The sequence below is a fragment of the Orcinus orca genome, chromosome 15 (assembly GCF_937001465.1).
Source record: "Orcinus orca chromosome 15, mOrcOrc1.1, whole genome shotgun sequence".
NCBI classification, from domain to species: Eukaryota; Metazoa; Chordata; class Mammalia; order Artiodactyla; family Delphinidae; genus Orcinus; species Orcinus orca.
Genome location: NC_064573.1, coordinates 40217424 through 40229684, shown reverse-complemented (window position 1 = coordinate 40229684; position 12261 = coordinate 40217424). Strand labels below are relative to the sequence as shown.

The 12261-nt window shown below is 39.8% G+C and overlaps 1 protein-coding gene across 30 annotated transcripts in view; it reads left to right on the top strand.

Moving 5' to 3' along the window:
- Positions 1-12261, top strand: part of DTNA (dystrobrevin alpha) — a 390891-nt gene that overhangs the window by 303767 nt on the left and 74863 nt on the right. For all 30 annotated transcript variants that reach the window (XM_033435206.2, XM_033435230.2, XM_049697961.1 and 27 more), the window contains one exon: positions 8582-8667. In XM_033435206.2, coding sequence (XP_033291097.1) covers positions 8582-8667 — 86 coding nt within the window. The remainder of the gene's footprint in view (positions 1-8581; positions 8668-12261) is intronic.

Here is a 12261-nt window from a genome sequence, read left to right as displayed (position 1 = left end):
GCACCGAGCTGATCTCCCTGTGCTACGCGGCTGCTTCCCACTAGCTATCTATTTTACATTTGGTAGTGCATATATATCCATGCCACTCTCTCACTTCGTCCCCGCTTACCCTTCCCCCTCCCCGTGTCCTCAAGTCCATTCTCTATGTCAGTTCTTAATACAAATTCTCTAATGATGTTAATAATATTATAATTATGCTAAGATGTACTCAGCATTTACCATGTGCCAATAATCTTACTGGTTTGGCGTTACATTATTATAATTTTTCAGGTTGAGTAAGTGATGAAGCTGAGACATAAAAAGGTTAGATAATTTGCAGGTCATACAGCTTCCTACTAGGTGAGGCAAGTGGGAGAAAATCCTTTTGTTTCAGGCATCAGTTTAAATTCAGCTCCATTCACGCTTTCTGTTTCATCTTTTTATATGAGAATTAATGTGCTTTTTTCCCCCAGACTTACCCTGCTTATTACAGAATATTATTATTATGCTCACATTCCTAACCTTTCCAGTTTGTGATCTTTAGACATATTTGACAGAGTGTATGTGAAAGAGCTATTTGGACTTAACACGTTTTACACTGTAGATTTACAGTCAGTTTTATGACAGCCATCCAGAGCTCCAAATCCATCGTATAATAGTCTTTCGTAGAGAATACAAAATTCTGGAATTTTCCTCGTTGTTTGACATCTTGAACCTTGCTGAGCCATTTGAATATCCCATCCCACTGCTGAGCCCCCGACATGATGAAAGGTACCACAGCACTATTTCAGATGCATGGATACGAAATAATCCTGGAACTCTGCCAAAATCCTTCTGCCTTTTGAGTTGTAAAAATGATTCTGATGTTCAATGGAATATGCACTGCAAAATACACCAACAAAACGTGTTGTTTACATGTGAGGCTCTATGGATGGGTGAGAATGAAGGAAAAAGAGAAGAGTCACACGAAACCAAATGTTCTTCTCTTGGCGTTTTATTATGTAGGTGCCTCCCTCTTTAAAATGTACTTGGCTTGGTGATTTTTTTCTTAGCACATCTTAAATCCAAGATGTCCACATTCTCTACTCACTAAAATTTTGTGCTAGTGGGAAGTACCTTGTTCCAAGATCCCTACATGTTGCTAAAATGGAAGCTCTTTCCAAAGAATTTTCATAATTGTAGATAAATGGAACATCCGTAATGTCACTCGTCTTCCTGTCAGATGTACTTTGGATGAGTGGCAGGTGGGATTTCATGGGAGAGAGGGAGACATGTCAACAGATTTGGCCCCTTCCATTCTCCATTCTAGACAAACTCCTGGCAAACTCACCTGGCCCAGTGCTATGAGGAATTATTTTCCTGGATGTTTTGCTAACATTATGGGGAGCCCAAAGCGATGCCAGGGCCAAATAAGGGATTTATTTCTATGTGTTCACATGTTAACGTTAGTCTGTCCAAAACAAGAGTAATTATGTCTGTGATCCCTTCTAAATTCAACGTCTCACGTGACTGCACCATCTAATATGAAGGGCCCTTAAGTTAACCTTTGTAGTTTTCCTCAAAACTTAGTATTGCTCAGTATAAAACTTAAGTGGTAAATCAGAACATTTCAACTTGTGCATTCATTAATTTAACTAACATGTATTAAGAACTCGCTATGTTCTAGGTGCTACGATAGACTGGGGATGATAGTTGAGTAAGACATGGACTCTGCCCTTAAAATGTGTTGTATTAAAATTAACTAGTTTTGACTCCTTCTCCCAAGTAGATGATGGGCAAATTTGGAGGGTAGGAGCCACGTCTTATTCATCTTTATATGCCCCACTTCTGAGGCATTGCTAATAAATATTTATTGAGTTAATAAATTTGTGTTCCATATGAACAAAATAATTCCCAGAGGAGAAACGTGTTATGACAGAGGCATGTTGTGGAAGACAGAGGAGGAAGCAGTTCTCCCAGTGAATTAAGCCACCAAAGTGTGTGAGAAACCCAAGTGTGAGTGCTGGGCCTTTGCTTATCATAAATGCTTTCCAAATGCTTTGGTGAAATATGTTGGTAAGAGAAGAACTCCTGGTTTTAGTATTCTTAAATAGAGAAATAATTCCTTGAGCCTGTTCAAAAAAGAATCGGTCAGGATTCAATCTCACTTTCAGGGACTTGATATTTGTCCTGGGGTTCTGTAATTTCAAACAGGGAACTCTCTTGGGAACTTGGAGAAATTTTATATTCTGTTTCTGTTGACCTAAAGCAAATAGACTACCAGTTATTTCTCCAGAAAGGGGAGAATAAAGGGTTTATTCGGGATCAACAAGGAATTGCTATTCAGGGTCTGCAATCCTGGAGAGTCCCCACAGGGCAAGGGAAGGAGAGCACTTTTATAGAGGGGGAAAGGAAGTTGGGAGGGCTGTAGTAAACAAGGAGTCCATGGCTTTTCATTGGCTGAGTCCTTCCCAGGAAAGGAGTCTTTCTTTTTCCGGTTGGGCTCTGTTATCATCGCAGGGCAGGAGAGCGCCCCCTGCTGGCCTCCTGACTATTTAATTGAGGTTTCTTGTTTATTAAATTTGTACAGTTCCAACTTCAGCCTACCATCCCAGACCTATTAGTATCTATTTGTTCTTTTTCTTTCTTGTCAAAAGTAGATTTTCCTTCCCAGACAACTTTTCCCTAAAAGTAGTATCTTAGTTAAAAGAAGTCAGTTTGTCTCTTTGTATAGTCATGGAAAAAGCCCAGCATAAAGCAGTTACTCATTTTCTGTGATGATGTCAAACTTTGAAGTAATGCATGTTTTTAAGACAGACACTCTACCAGTCTCCATATATATATATATTTAACCAAAGGGTAAGTGCTTTCCTTTTCCCATTTTCAATCAGATATCCTGTAGGAAAATTTGAAATTTTTCAGAATGAGCAAACAAGGTATAAAAGGAAATTAACAATTTAAAGAAACATTGATTAGTGAAGCAATTTTAGTTTCTACCTTTGATAATTTGCTGGTTCTCTTAAATATCCTTTTAGGTGTTAATTAAATACCAAGATAACAATTTAATTGGGTAATTTTGATGTCGAGCTAGAACAGGAAAGTAAAATTTGCCAAGGCAAAAGCTTCAGGATAATTGGCTTAAAAAAAATCTATTTCATGATGCAAAAAAACAAATAGTGAGGGGGAAGTGAGTAAAATATGTATATGCCTTTTGTTCTCTCTCTACATTGAAAGAGAAAACATTAAAATAAGTAAAATTTTGTTTTACTTTAAAAGTAAAATTATTTTTTTAATAAAAATGATAGGCTGGTAGTAAACTTATTTTTAAAGCTTTTACTGTACCTTTTACACTAGCAGCTTTCATTCGCAAATAAAAGCTTATGTGGTCATGTCATTGATCACTGATTCTAAGGCTCACTCTTGCCCTAAAAGTCGATGATTCTAATGGCTACACTGTATGCTGTATCCAGTGTACACTGTACACTGCAGACAGTACTCTCAAACACATTTGGCTCTGTTGCCGCTTTCTTTTTTTTTTAATTTTTTTTTTTATTGAAGTATAGTTGATTTACAATGTTGTGTTAGTTTCTGGTGTACAGCAAATTGATTCAGTTTTATATATATATTTCTTTTTCATAATCTTTTCCATATGGTTTATTACAAGATACTGAATATAGTTCCCTGTGCTATACAGTAGGTCCTTGTTGTTTATCTATTTTATATACAGTAGTTTGTATCTGCTAATCCCAAACTCCTACTGTACCCCTCCCCCACCTCCTTCCCCTTTGGTAACCCTAAGTTTGTTTTCTATGTCTGTGAGTCTGTTTCCGCTTTGTAAATAAGTTCCTTTGTATCATTTTTTTAGGTTCCACATAAAAGTGATGTCATATGGTATTTGTCTTTCTCTTTCTGACTTACTTCACTTAGTATGATCATCTCTAGGTCCATCCATGTTGCTGCAAATGGCATTATTTCATTCTTTTTTGTGGCTGAGTAATATTCCATTGTATCTACGTACCATACCTTCTTTATCCATTCCTCTGTCGACAGACATTTATGTTGACTCCATGTCTTGGCTACTGTGAATAGTGCTGCTATGAACATTGGGGTGCATGTATCTTTTCAAATTAAGAGTTTTTCTGGGTACATGTCCAGGAGTGGGATTGCTGGATCATATGGCATCTGTTGTTTCTTGAGGTGGCAATCTGAACTACACATGAAATTGGAGGTGTGCTGTGGCCGTAGCTTTTCATAAAAGCAAGACAAGCGTGGAGACTTTTTCTAGTGCTCCTCTTGGAGCACCATTTGCCCTGCAGCATTAGGGACAATCTACGTTTTTCATCCTCAGCACACTCTGGTGGGTCTACCTCCTGAATTGTGCCGACATTCCATATGTGCCGTTTAACCACTTTACTCCTAGAGGCATTGCATGTACAGAACTCACTTTGGAACAATATGCCGCTTTCCTGCTTGTTTGCCCAAGACTCCTAGGAGCTTCCTGTTATCCATCCTCAAGAGCTTGACTTTTCACTTCTTAGATACTTAGGAGATTTCACTGACTGTTCATGAGTCAAACTGCCCCCACTAAGGAAGATTCCTAATGAGAATAGCTCTTACATTCTCCATTCGGGATGTACCACCTTCTCCCTAATTTTTGCTTCCGGTGTCAATGCCAATTCTTTTTTCACAACAAAATAGGGACCCTGATCCCAAGGTGACTTTGTTTAAGTAATGGCCTTTGGTGTGGAACCTTGTCAAAGACCTTTAGAAAATCTTTCTCTTTCCACCCCTTTTCTTCATCCTGTTATATCTACTGAAAATGTTCTTTTAAAAGATCCCTTTGTATTTAACTCTTTGGTGCCTCCATTCCCCATAGCCAAGTCCACCATCTCCACTCACTCATTCAACTCCTTAAAGGTTTATCCAGTGCCAGGGCTGAGCAAGGTCTGAACTCCGCTGGTACTGGCGTGCTTCCCACGGTGTACATTCATGCATACCCCTGAATCCTTCTTTGTGACAGGGGTCACATTTGCAATCTGACATAGTAGCTTACATACCAGTAAATTCCAGTGACCTAATTTCACCCTTCAGTTCCTGCAAAACTCTCATTGAGCCGCCCTCCACTGGGTGATTTATCTAGATTTATTATGTCGATTTGGCAAAATAGCTCTGATACAACCACTCTTGGGTTTAATAGCAGTAATCTTGCATTTCCAGCAACAATACAGGACTGGTAATCTCCCTAGGACCTTCTGCATTAAAAGCTAAGGTTTAAGAATTCACCCGCGAGCTATCATCATTTCATCCTCTGGAGAGCTCTCTGTCCCAAAATCATCTGTGGTCTGTCCTCTTTCTTGAGTTAAATTGTCCTCTCTGAGTAACATTGACATATATACACTACCAAATGTAAAATGGATGGCTAGTGGGAAGCTGCTGCATAGAAGAGGGAGATCAACTCGATGCTTTGTGACCACCTAGGGGGTGGGATAGGAAGGGTGGGGGGGAGGCTCAAGAGGGAGGGGATATGGGGATATATGTATACATATAGCTGATTCACTTTGTTGTACAGCAGAAATTAACACAACATTGTAAAGCAATTATACTCCAATAAAGATGTGGAAAAAAATATGGAAATTAATCCTGAAATTAACCCCAGACCATTTCAAAGCACTGGGTTTTACAGATCTTAAACTACTCTAAAGTAAATGTTGAAAATGTGAACTGCATAAAAAATAAAAATAAATTGTTCTCTCTGACTCATTGAAAGAAACTTGCATTTGCTCTTGAGGTCTCACATATAATACTCTTCAATTTCTCTGCATTTTGAAGATTACTTTATCACTATATTACTCCTATTCTTCCACACTTTGTAGACTCTCCTGTTATTACTTGAACCATGTTTCAGCTTAGGAAGAGAAGCTAATTACTTCCTAAAATAAAGTTATTGATACTTCCAGTTATCCGTGCAATTGGGAATGCAGGGGATATGGAATAATTTTGAATGAGGTGGTTTTTACAAAATCATTGCATTTTTATTACAGCTACCTGCCCCAAAATTAGTGAACCACTTAATCAAAATTCTAGGGCACCTATTATAATGATTAATAGTCATTAATTAATATAAGGAATTTATTGTTCACTAACGCTATGTGAGACAAAGTGTGAGGCACTGGGAATTCAGTTAATTGAGAGGACATAATTTCTGCCCCCAAGGATCTCACAGTGTGGAGTCGAAATACATGCAGACACGTAAATAAACAAATCAAGGTCATTCGGTGATAGGTGAGTGACAGATGCCAAATAATAGGTAAAAGTAAAGGGAAGAGTGATTGCTTCCACATCGGGGGAAGAACTGTTTTCGGAGCAGAGTGAATGATGATATTGAGCTGAGACTCCATGAATGTGTGGGAGAGTCCTGAGCAGAGCATAGGGGGAAGGGCATTGACAGGGCACTGTGGTGTGGAGTGCAACAGAAATGGTAGCAGATGAGCCTGGAGAAAACAGATAAGGTTAGAACTATATCCCGCGGGCAAACGGAGGCAACAGGGTTATAAATAATGAAGTACCATCATCCCTCGGTATCTGCAGGGGTTTGGTTCCAGGACCGCCTACTGATACCAAAACCCGGGGATGCTCAAGTCTCCTACAGACAACCCCTAGATCCACCCACGGTTGCTTAAATCCGCAGATGCAGAACCGCGAATACAGGGCTCTGACTGTAACATGGTCAGATCTGTGATATGAGTGTGCAAGCAGAGCGATCATTTAAGAAGTTATTACAGGGCTTCCCTGGTGGCGCGTTGGTTAAGGGTCTGCCTGCCAATGCAGGGGACACGGGTTCGAGCCCTGGTCCGGGAGGATCCCACATGCCTTGGAGCAACTGAGCCCGTGTGCCACAGCTGCTGAGCCTGCATTCTGGAGCCCGCGAGCCACAACTACTGAGCCCACATGCCACAACTACTGAAGCCTGCACACCTGGAGCCCGTGCTCTGCAACAAGAGAAGCCACCGCAATGAGAAGCCCGAACACCGCAAGGAAGAGTAGCCCCCGCTCGCCGCAACTAGAGAAAGCCCGCACACAGCAACGAAGGCCCAACGCAGACAAAAATAAAATAAATACATTTATAAAAAAAAAAAAGAAGTTATTACAGTGTTAAAGCAAGAGCTGATAGAAGCCATGGCAGTCGGAAGGGAAAGAAGGAAGTGGGTTTAATATACAGTGAAGTGGGTATATCTGAGTACCTCAAACATTTATTTGGTTGGTAGTGAATTAAGGAAGAGCAAAAAATCAAGGGTGACCTCTTGCCAAAAATTCATTTCTGGGTAACTAGGTACATGGTGATTCTGACAACCCGAAGAGGGACTGCAGGAGGAAGAGCAGGTTAGTAGTTTAGTTGGTCAGAGTATTACGAGAGGGCTTTGAAAGATAATGAGTTCTACTTTGAATATACTTGGTTTGATGCAGGATATCCAAGTGAAGATTTCTAATATGTAATTATGTAAGTCTGGTGCTTAGGCTTAGAAATATAAACAGGATAGTCACTAGCACATAAGACTGGGTCAGTTTTGCATTCTGCCTAGCTGCCTTCTAGGTACTATGCTAAGAATGACAGCAACAAAGATGAATAACAAATGATTCCTCTCTGGAGTCTAGTAAGGGACAAAGACACAATAATTTATGATGTCTTATTCTTCTAATATGTCACATATCTGAATTTATTCATATAAATTACTTATTCTATATACTAAACCCTTGTCAATACAGACTCTACTTACCTTTCAGCTACATTATTATTTTAAATAACTCTTTTGATCATTCTTAAGAGTAGCAACCACCAAAGAAATGAATTCCTAATATGATACACTTCTGGTTCCAAGGATATAATAAACAGTTTATTCCAGCTGGAAAAATCATTGAGCAGAAATATTCTACTTCTTATAGAATGCCCTTTATATCACATTTTGTGAAGGACAAGTTAGTTATACCTCTTGAATCAACAAAGATTTGACTGCTCTCATGTCATTTAGGTAGGAGAACTATTCAAAAGAGCTCTTACTTTTGCCCCTTTAAAATACCAACTCCCTTTGAAAAGTAAATGTATCACTTTTAAGGACAGTTGGCTTGTGGGTAGGAAATAATTGTTGAAAAAAAAAGTGTGATGAAAACGTCTCCATATTAACCCTAACTCTTTTAAAATTCAGCAATTACCTGACACACACAACTTAAGATTTTTCTGAAGCCTTGTTTAAATAAATTATAGAAACTGTGGCATCATCACACATAAAATTATTTTATGAAACCCAAAGTGAAAAGAATGTTCTATAATTTTCATCTTCAGGTAAATAGCACATATTTCTATGGCTACCAGTCTATGCTTTGAGCAAGGGGCATAGACAAAGAATAACTTAAAGATTCTGCAATCTCTTGAAAAAAGGAAACATCGAATAGAGGAGTTTTTCAGAAACATGTGTTGAATTGTATTCATAACCTTTTTTAAAATGGATATGTTCACGTAATGCATGCAGCTCTGTTGTCGTATGGTTTCTACAGAACAGAAAATGTCAGACTGTGTTATTGGACGTTCTTCACATGACATCTCTTTTTTTCTATCATCATTAAACAGGGAAGGCCATGGTAAAATTTCAGTATTTGCTGTCAAAATGGCTTTAGCCACATTGTGTGGAGGGAAGATCATGGACAAATTAAGATGTAAGTTATTCTCTGCATCTCTGTTTGCTTACCCCTCCTGTATACCACGTTTTCCTCTACCCCATTCCTGCCAGGTCCCCCTGACCATTTCTGACTTTCCTCATTCTATGAGAGTTGTTTGAAATATAATCTTCGTTGATCCTTGGATTTTGTCTTAGAAATGTTTTCATATTAGATTAATGTCAATGAAATGAATGTTTTCTTTCTACGTATGGATTATTATTTTTTATAACCTGTTGAGGATCACCAGTTAGACTGTTCATGATACTAAAGTAAGATATACATTCTTTCACATTCATTTACTGTAGAACTGCCTCACAGGCATAAGTCCATCACCATAGAGAGACGAAGACCATGTTGGGCAACCTTCCGTTTCTCGATCATCTCAAGCCAAAGTTCCCGGCACAATTCCTCATTCTTCTCCACCAATGCTGTTCAAATCACTGGGCACTCCAAAGTTTCCAAAGTAGACGTTGCCAGAGTGTAGGCATAGGAATTATGTACAGAAACTATAAACTGAGAATTAACTGATGCCAATAAAGACATGATAGCTAGAGTGTTGAGTGATTATGGGCCTTTTGTGTACATTTTGTCACTAAATGTGGTAGTTTTTTAACCAACAAAAGTGAGAGTTTTCTGATTTGTTCGCATGTTTTAGGTAAAGAAGCTGAGACAGAGAGAGTTAATCACAGATGGTACCAGGAATTGAACCCTGACTTTTTCCCCATACACCAGTGGTTTTCAAATTTTAGTGTATATGGAGTCACCTGGAGGGCTTTAAAAAAAAAATGGATTTCTGGGATCTCATTTCCAGAATTTCTGATTCAGTAGGCCTAGAGTGGGTGTATAGCGGGCAAGCATTTTCATTTCTAACTAGTTTAAAATCATGTATAGGTGGCTGTTTTGAAGAGAAATTGTCATGTAACCCTCTCCCTTCCCCTAAATATTATGAGTCTGAGTTATAATGCCGTATGACAAAGAGCCCTGTCATGGGAACTGGGAGTCCCAGGTTGCAGGCCCAGCTGTGTGATTAATTTGCTGATTATTCTGTGGAAATCACTTCACTTCTTTAGTCCTCAACTTCCTTCTCCATCCTAAACCTGGGGATTTTGTTAGGTACCTGTAGGGTCCCTGTTGGCTGCAGGCCTCCATGACTCACAGCCTTTAGGCTCTTTTGTCACCTGCTGCCTGTCCGCTGCTGAATGTAATCTCTTGCTTCTTGATGCACTAACAGAGGAAGAATAAAGAAGGATACCGGGGTCGGGGTGGGGGGGGACCTTTATTCCTTTGGAATTTCCCCAGACATGTTCCAAGAAGAGTTATGTCATTGGAGCAGTAGATAAGGGGAACCCCACATAACCACACATCTTCCCTCACTCCCAGGAACCTCCTTTCATGGACCAGCCAAGTGCACTCAAGTTTCAGAGAAGCCCAAGCAGACCCTACAAGGTCCAGTTTAGTCTCTCTTCAGTTAGCCTGAAAGATGTAAAACTTTAAAGACATCTACCTCAGTACTTGATTGAGGATAACAGCTAAATTAGAAGGTGGCAGAAAAAATGTCCTTTTTAAAAAAATAACTTAGAGTAATCCCTAAAGCATTTCCTTCAGGGTTAGGCTGGGAAGAGAAAGTTTAGCAAAATGAACCAGGGCAGAAGAAGAAACTCCTGAGGGCCTTGCCTACTGACCCCATGTCACCCTTGGCCACTTATGCTGAGGACAGTAGGTAAAGGTTTTTTCCAGAGTCTTAAGAAACATTTCCAAATACTTATTCAATGTTAGGTACTTGGAGAAAAGGGTCCCTTAATAAAATAAGTTTGAGGAAAACTGAGAAAACCAGTTTTCTGCGCTTCAGAACTCCTCAGAGCGTTTCACTAACCAGGTTCATGCGGACCATCAAGGACCCAGGTGCTTCCCATCTTTCCACTCAGCTCTCCTCTGTGTCAGATTTTATCCTTCTCCTGAAGGTAAAAGGGAGTACAGCAATTTCAGGAGTCACACCCACTCCAGAGGCCCCCAGCCCTTACGTCTCATGGCCAGGGTGGCATCACAGACCAATTACTACATCAACCACTGCTGACAGGAAAGGAATGCCCCTGATGGTCAGGGAGTCTTCCAGTCGTTCTAACCTCCTGGGCTGAGAAGGGCCACTGCTTTCCCATAGCCCAGGATGAAATTTGGGGCCAGTAAAGCTGAAGGGGATGGTTGTCAGGTAAGCAACACATGACATCAGCACAGTTACAAAATTCAAGATATAACTAAGTGTTCGAGCAGATCTTTACCACTTGTCAAATCCCTCAAAGTTCTCCCACAAGTCTGGGATTTCAAAGCAAACAGTGTAACTGCTCCAGTGCTGTTTTCTCACCCCATGCCATCATTCACCAAATACCCACGATCAGTGAGCAAAGCGTGCATGCTTTCCAGGGGCCAAAGTCAATCCTCTGCAGCTCAGTGAAAGAAGTCACAAATGCACGAGTCCCATTGGAAAGAAACTCTTCTCCAGTGTGCAGAAATAAGCTTCAAAGAGTCACAAATTCTGTAGAGAAACAGACTGTGTGATCACGACATTTCACGGTACCTTCTGGCAGAGCAGCAGACCTGAACGTGCCCCAGTTCTCTGAATGAGGAGTCACTGTATAGTTAATCCCAGAAAGGTAGTTTTAATGATTTCAAGGTAAGTCAGTTGAAAGCAATTTGGCCCAAAACAATTTAGCTAAAAGCAGTTTGGTTGGAAGAACCTCTCCAAAATGTTAATCAGAAATGAGTATCCTTAGTCACCAATATTTCAGTGATTGAATGAACAAATTGAATTGTTCAAACAGAATGAACAATGTTCATTGGCTGAATGAACAAATATGGGCAAATCCACCCACAGACAGCCATGGTTGACTTTTTTTTTTGACTTTTTTTTTAAATAGACCTTTATTGGAGTATAATTGCTTCACAATACTGTGTTAGTTTCTGTTGTACAACAAAGTGAATCAGCTATACATATACATATATCCCCATATCCCCTCCCTTTTGAGCCTCCTTCCCACCCTCCCTATCCCACCCCTCTAGGTCGTCGCAAAGCACCGAGCTGATCTCCCTGTGCTATGCGGCTGCTTCCCACTAGCTATCTATTTTACATTCGGTAGTGTATATATGTCCATGCCACTCTCTCACTTTGTCCCAGCTTCCCCTCCACAGCAAGCATCATGCTCAATGGTGAAAAACTGAAAGCATTTCCACTAAGATCAGGAACAAGACAAGGATGTCCACTCTCACAACTCGTAGTCAACATAGTTTTGAAAGTCCTAGCCGCGGCAATTAGAAGAAAAAGAAATAAAAGGAATACAAATTTAAAAAGAAGTAAAACTGTCACTGTTTGCAGATGACATGATACTATACATAGAAAATCCTAAAGATGACACCAGAAAGCTACTAGAACTAATCAGTGAATTTGGTAAGGTTGCAGGATACAAAATTAATGCACAGAAATCTCTGGCATTCCTATACATCAACAATGAAAAATCAGAAAGAGAAATTAAGGAAACACTCCCATTTACCATGGTTGACTCTTGGTAAGTGGAATTGTGGGTTTTCTTTCATCTTCTT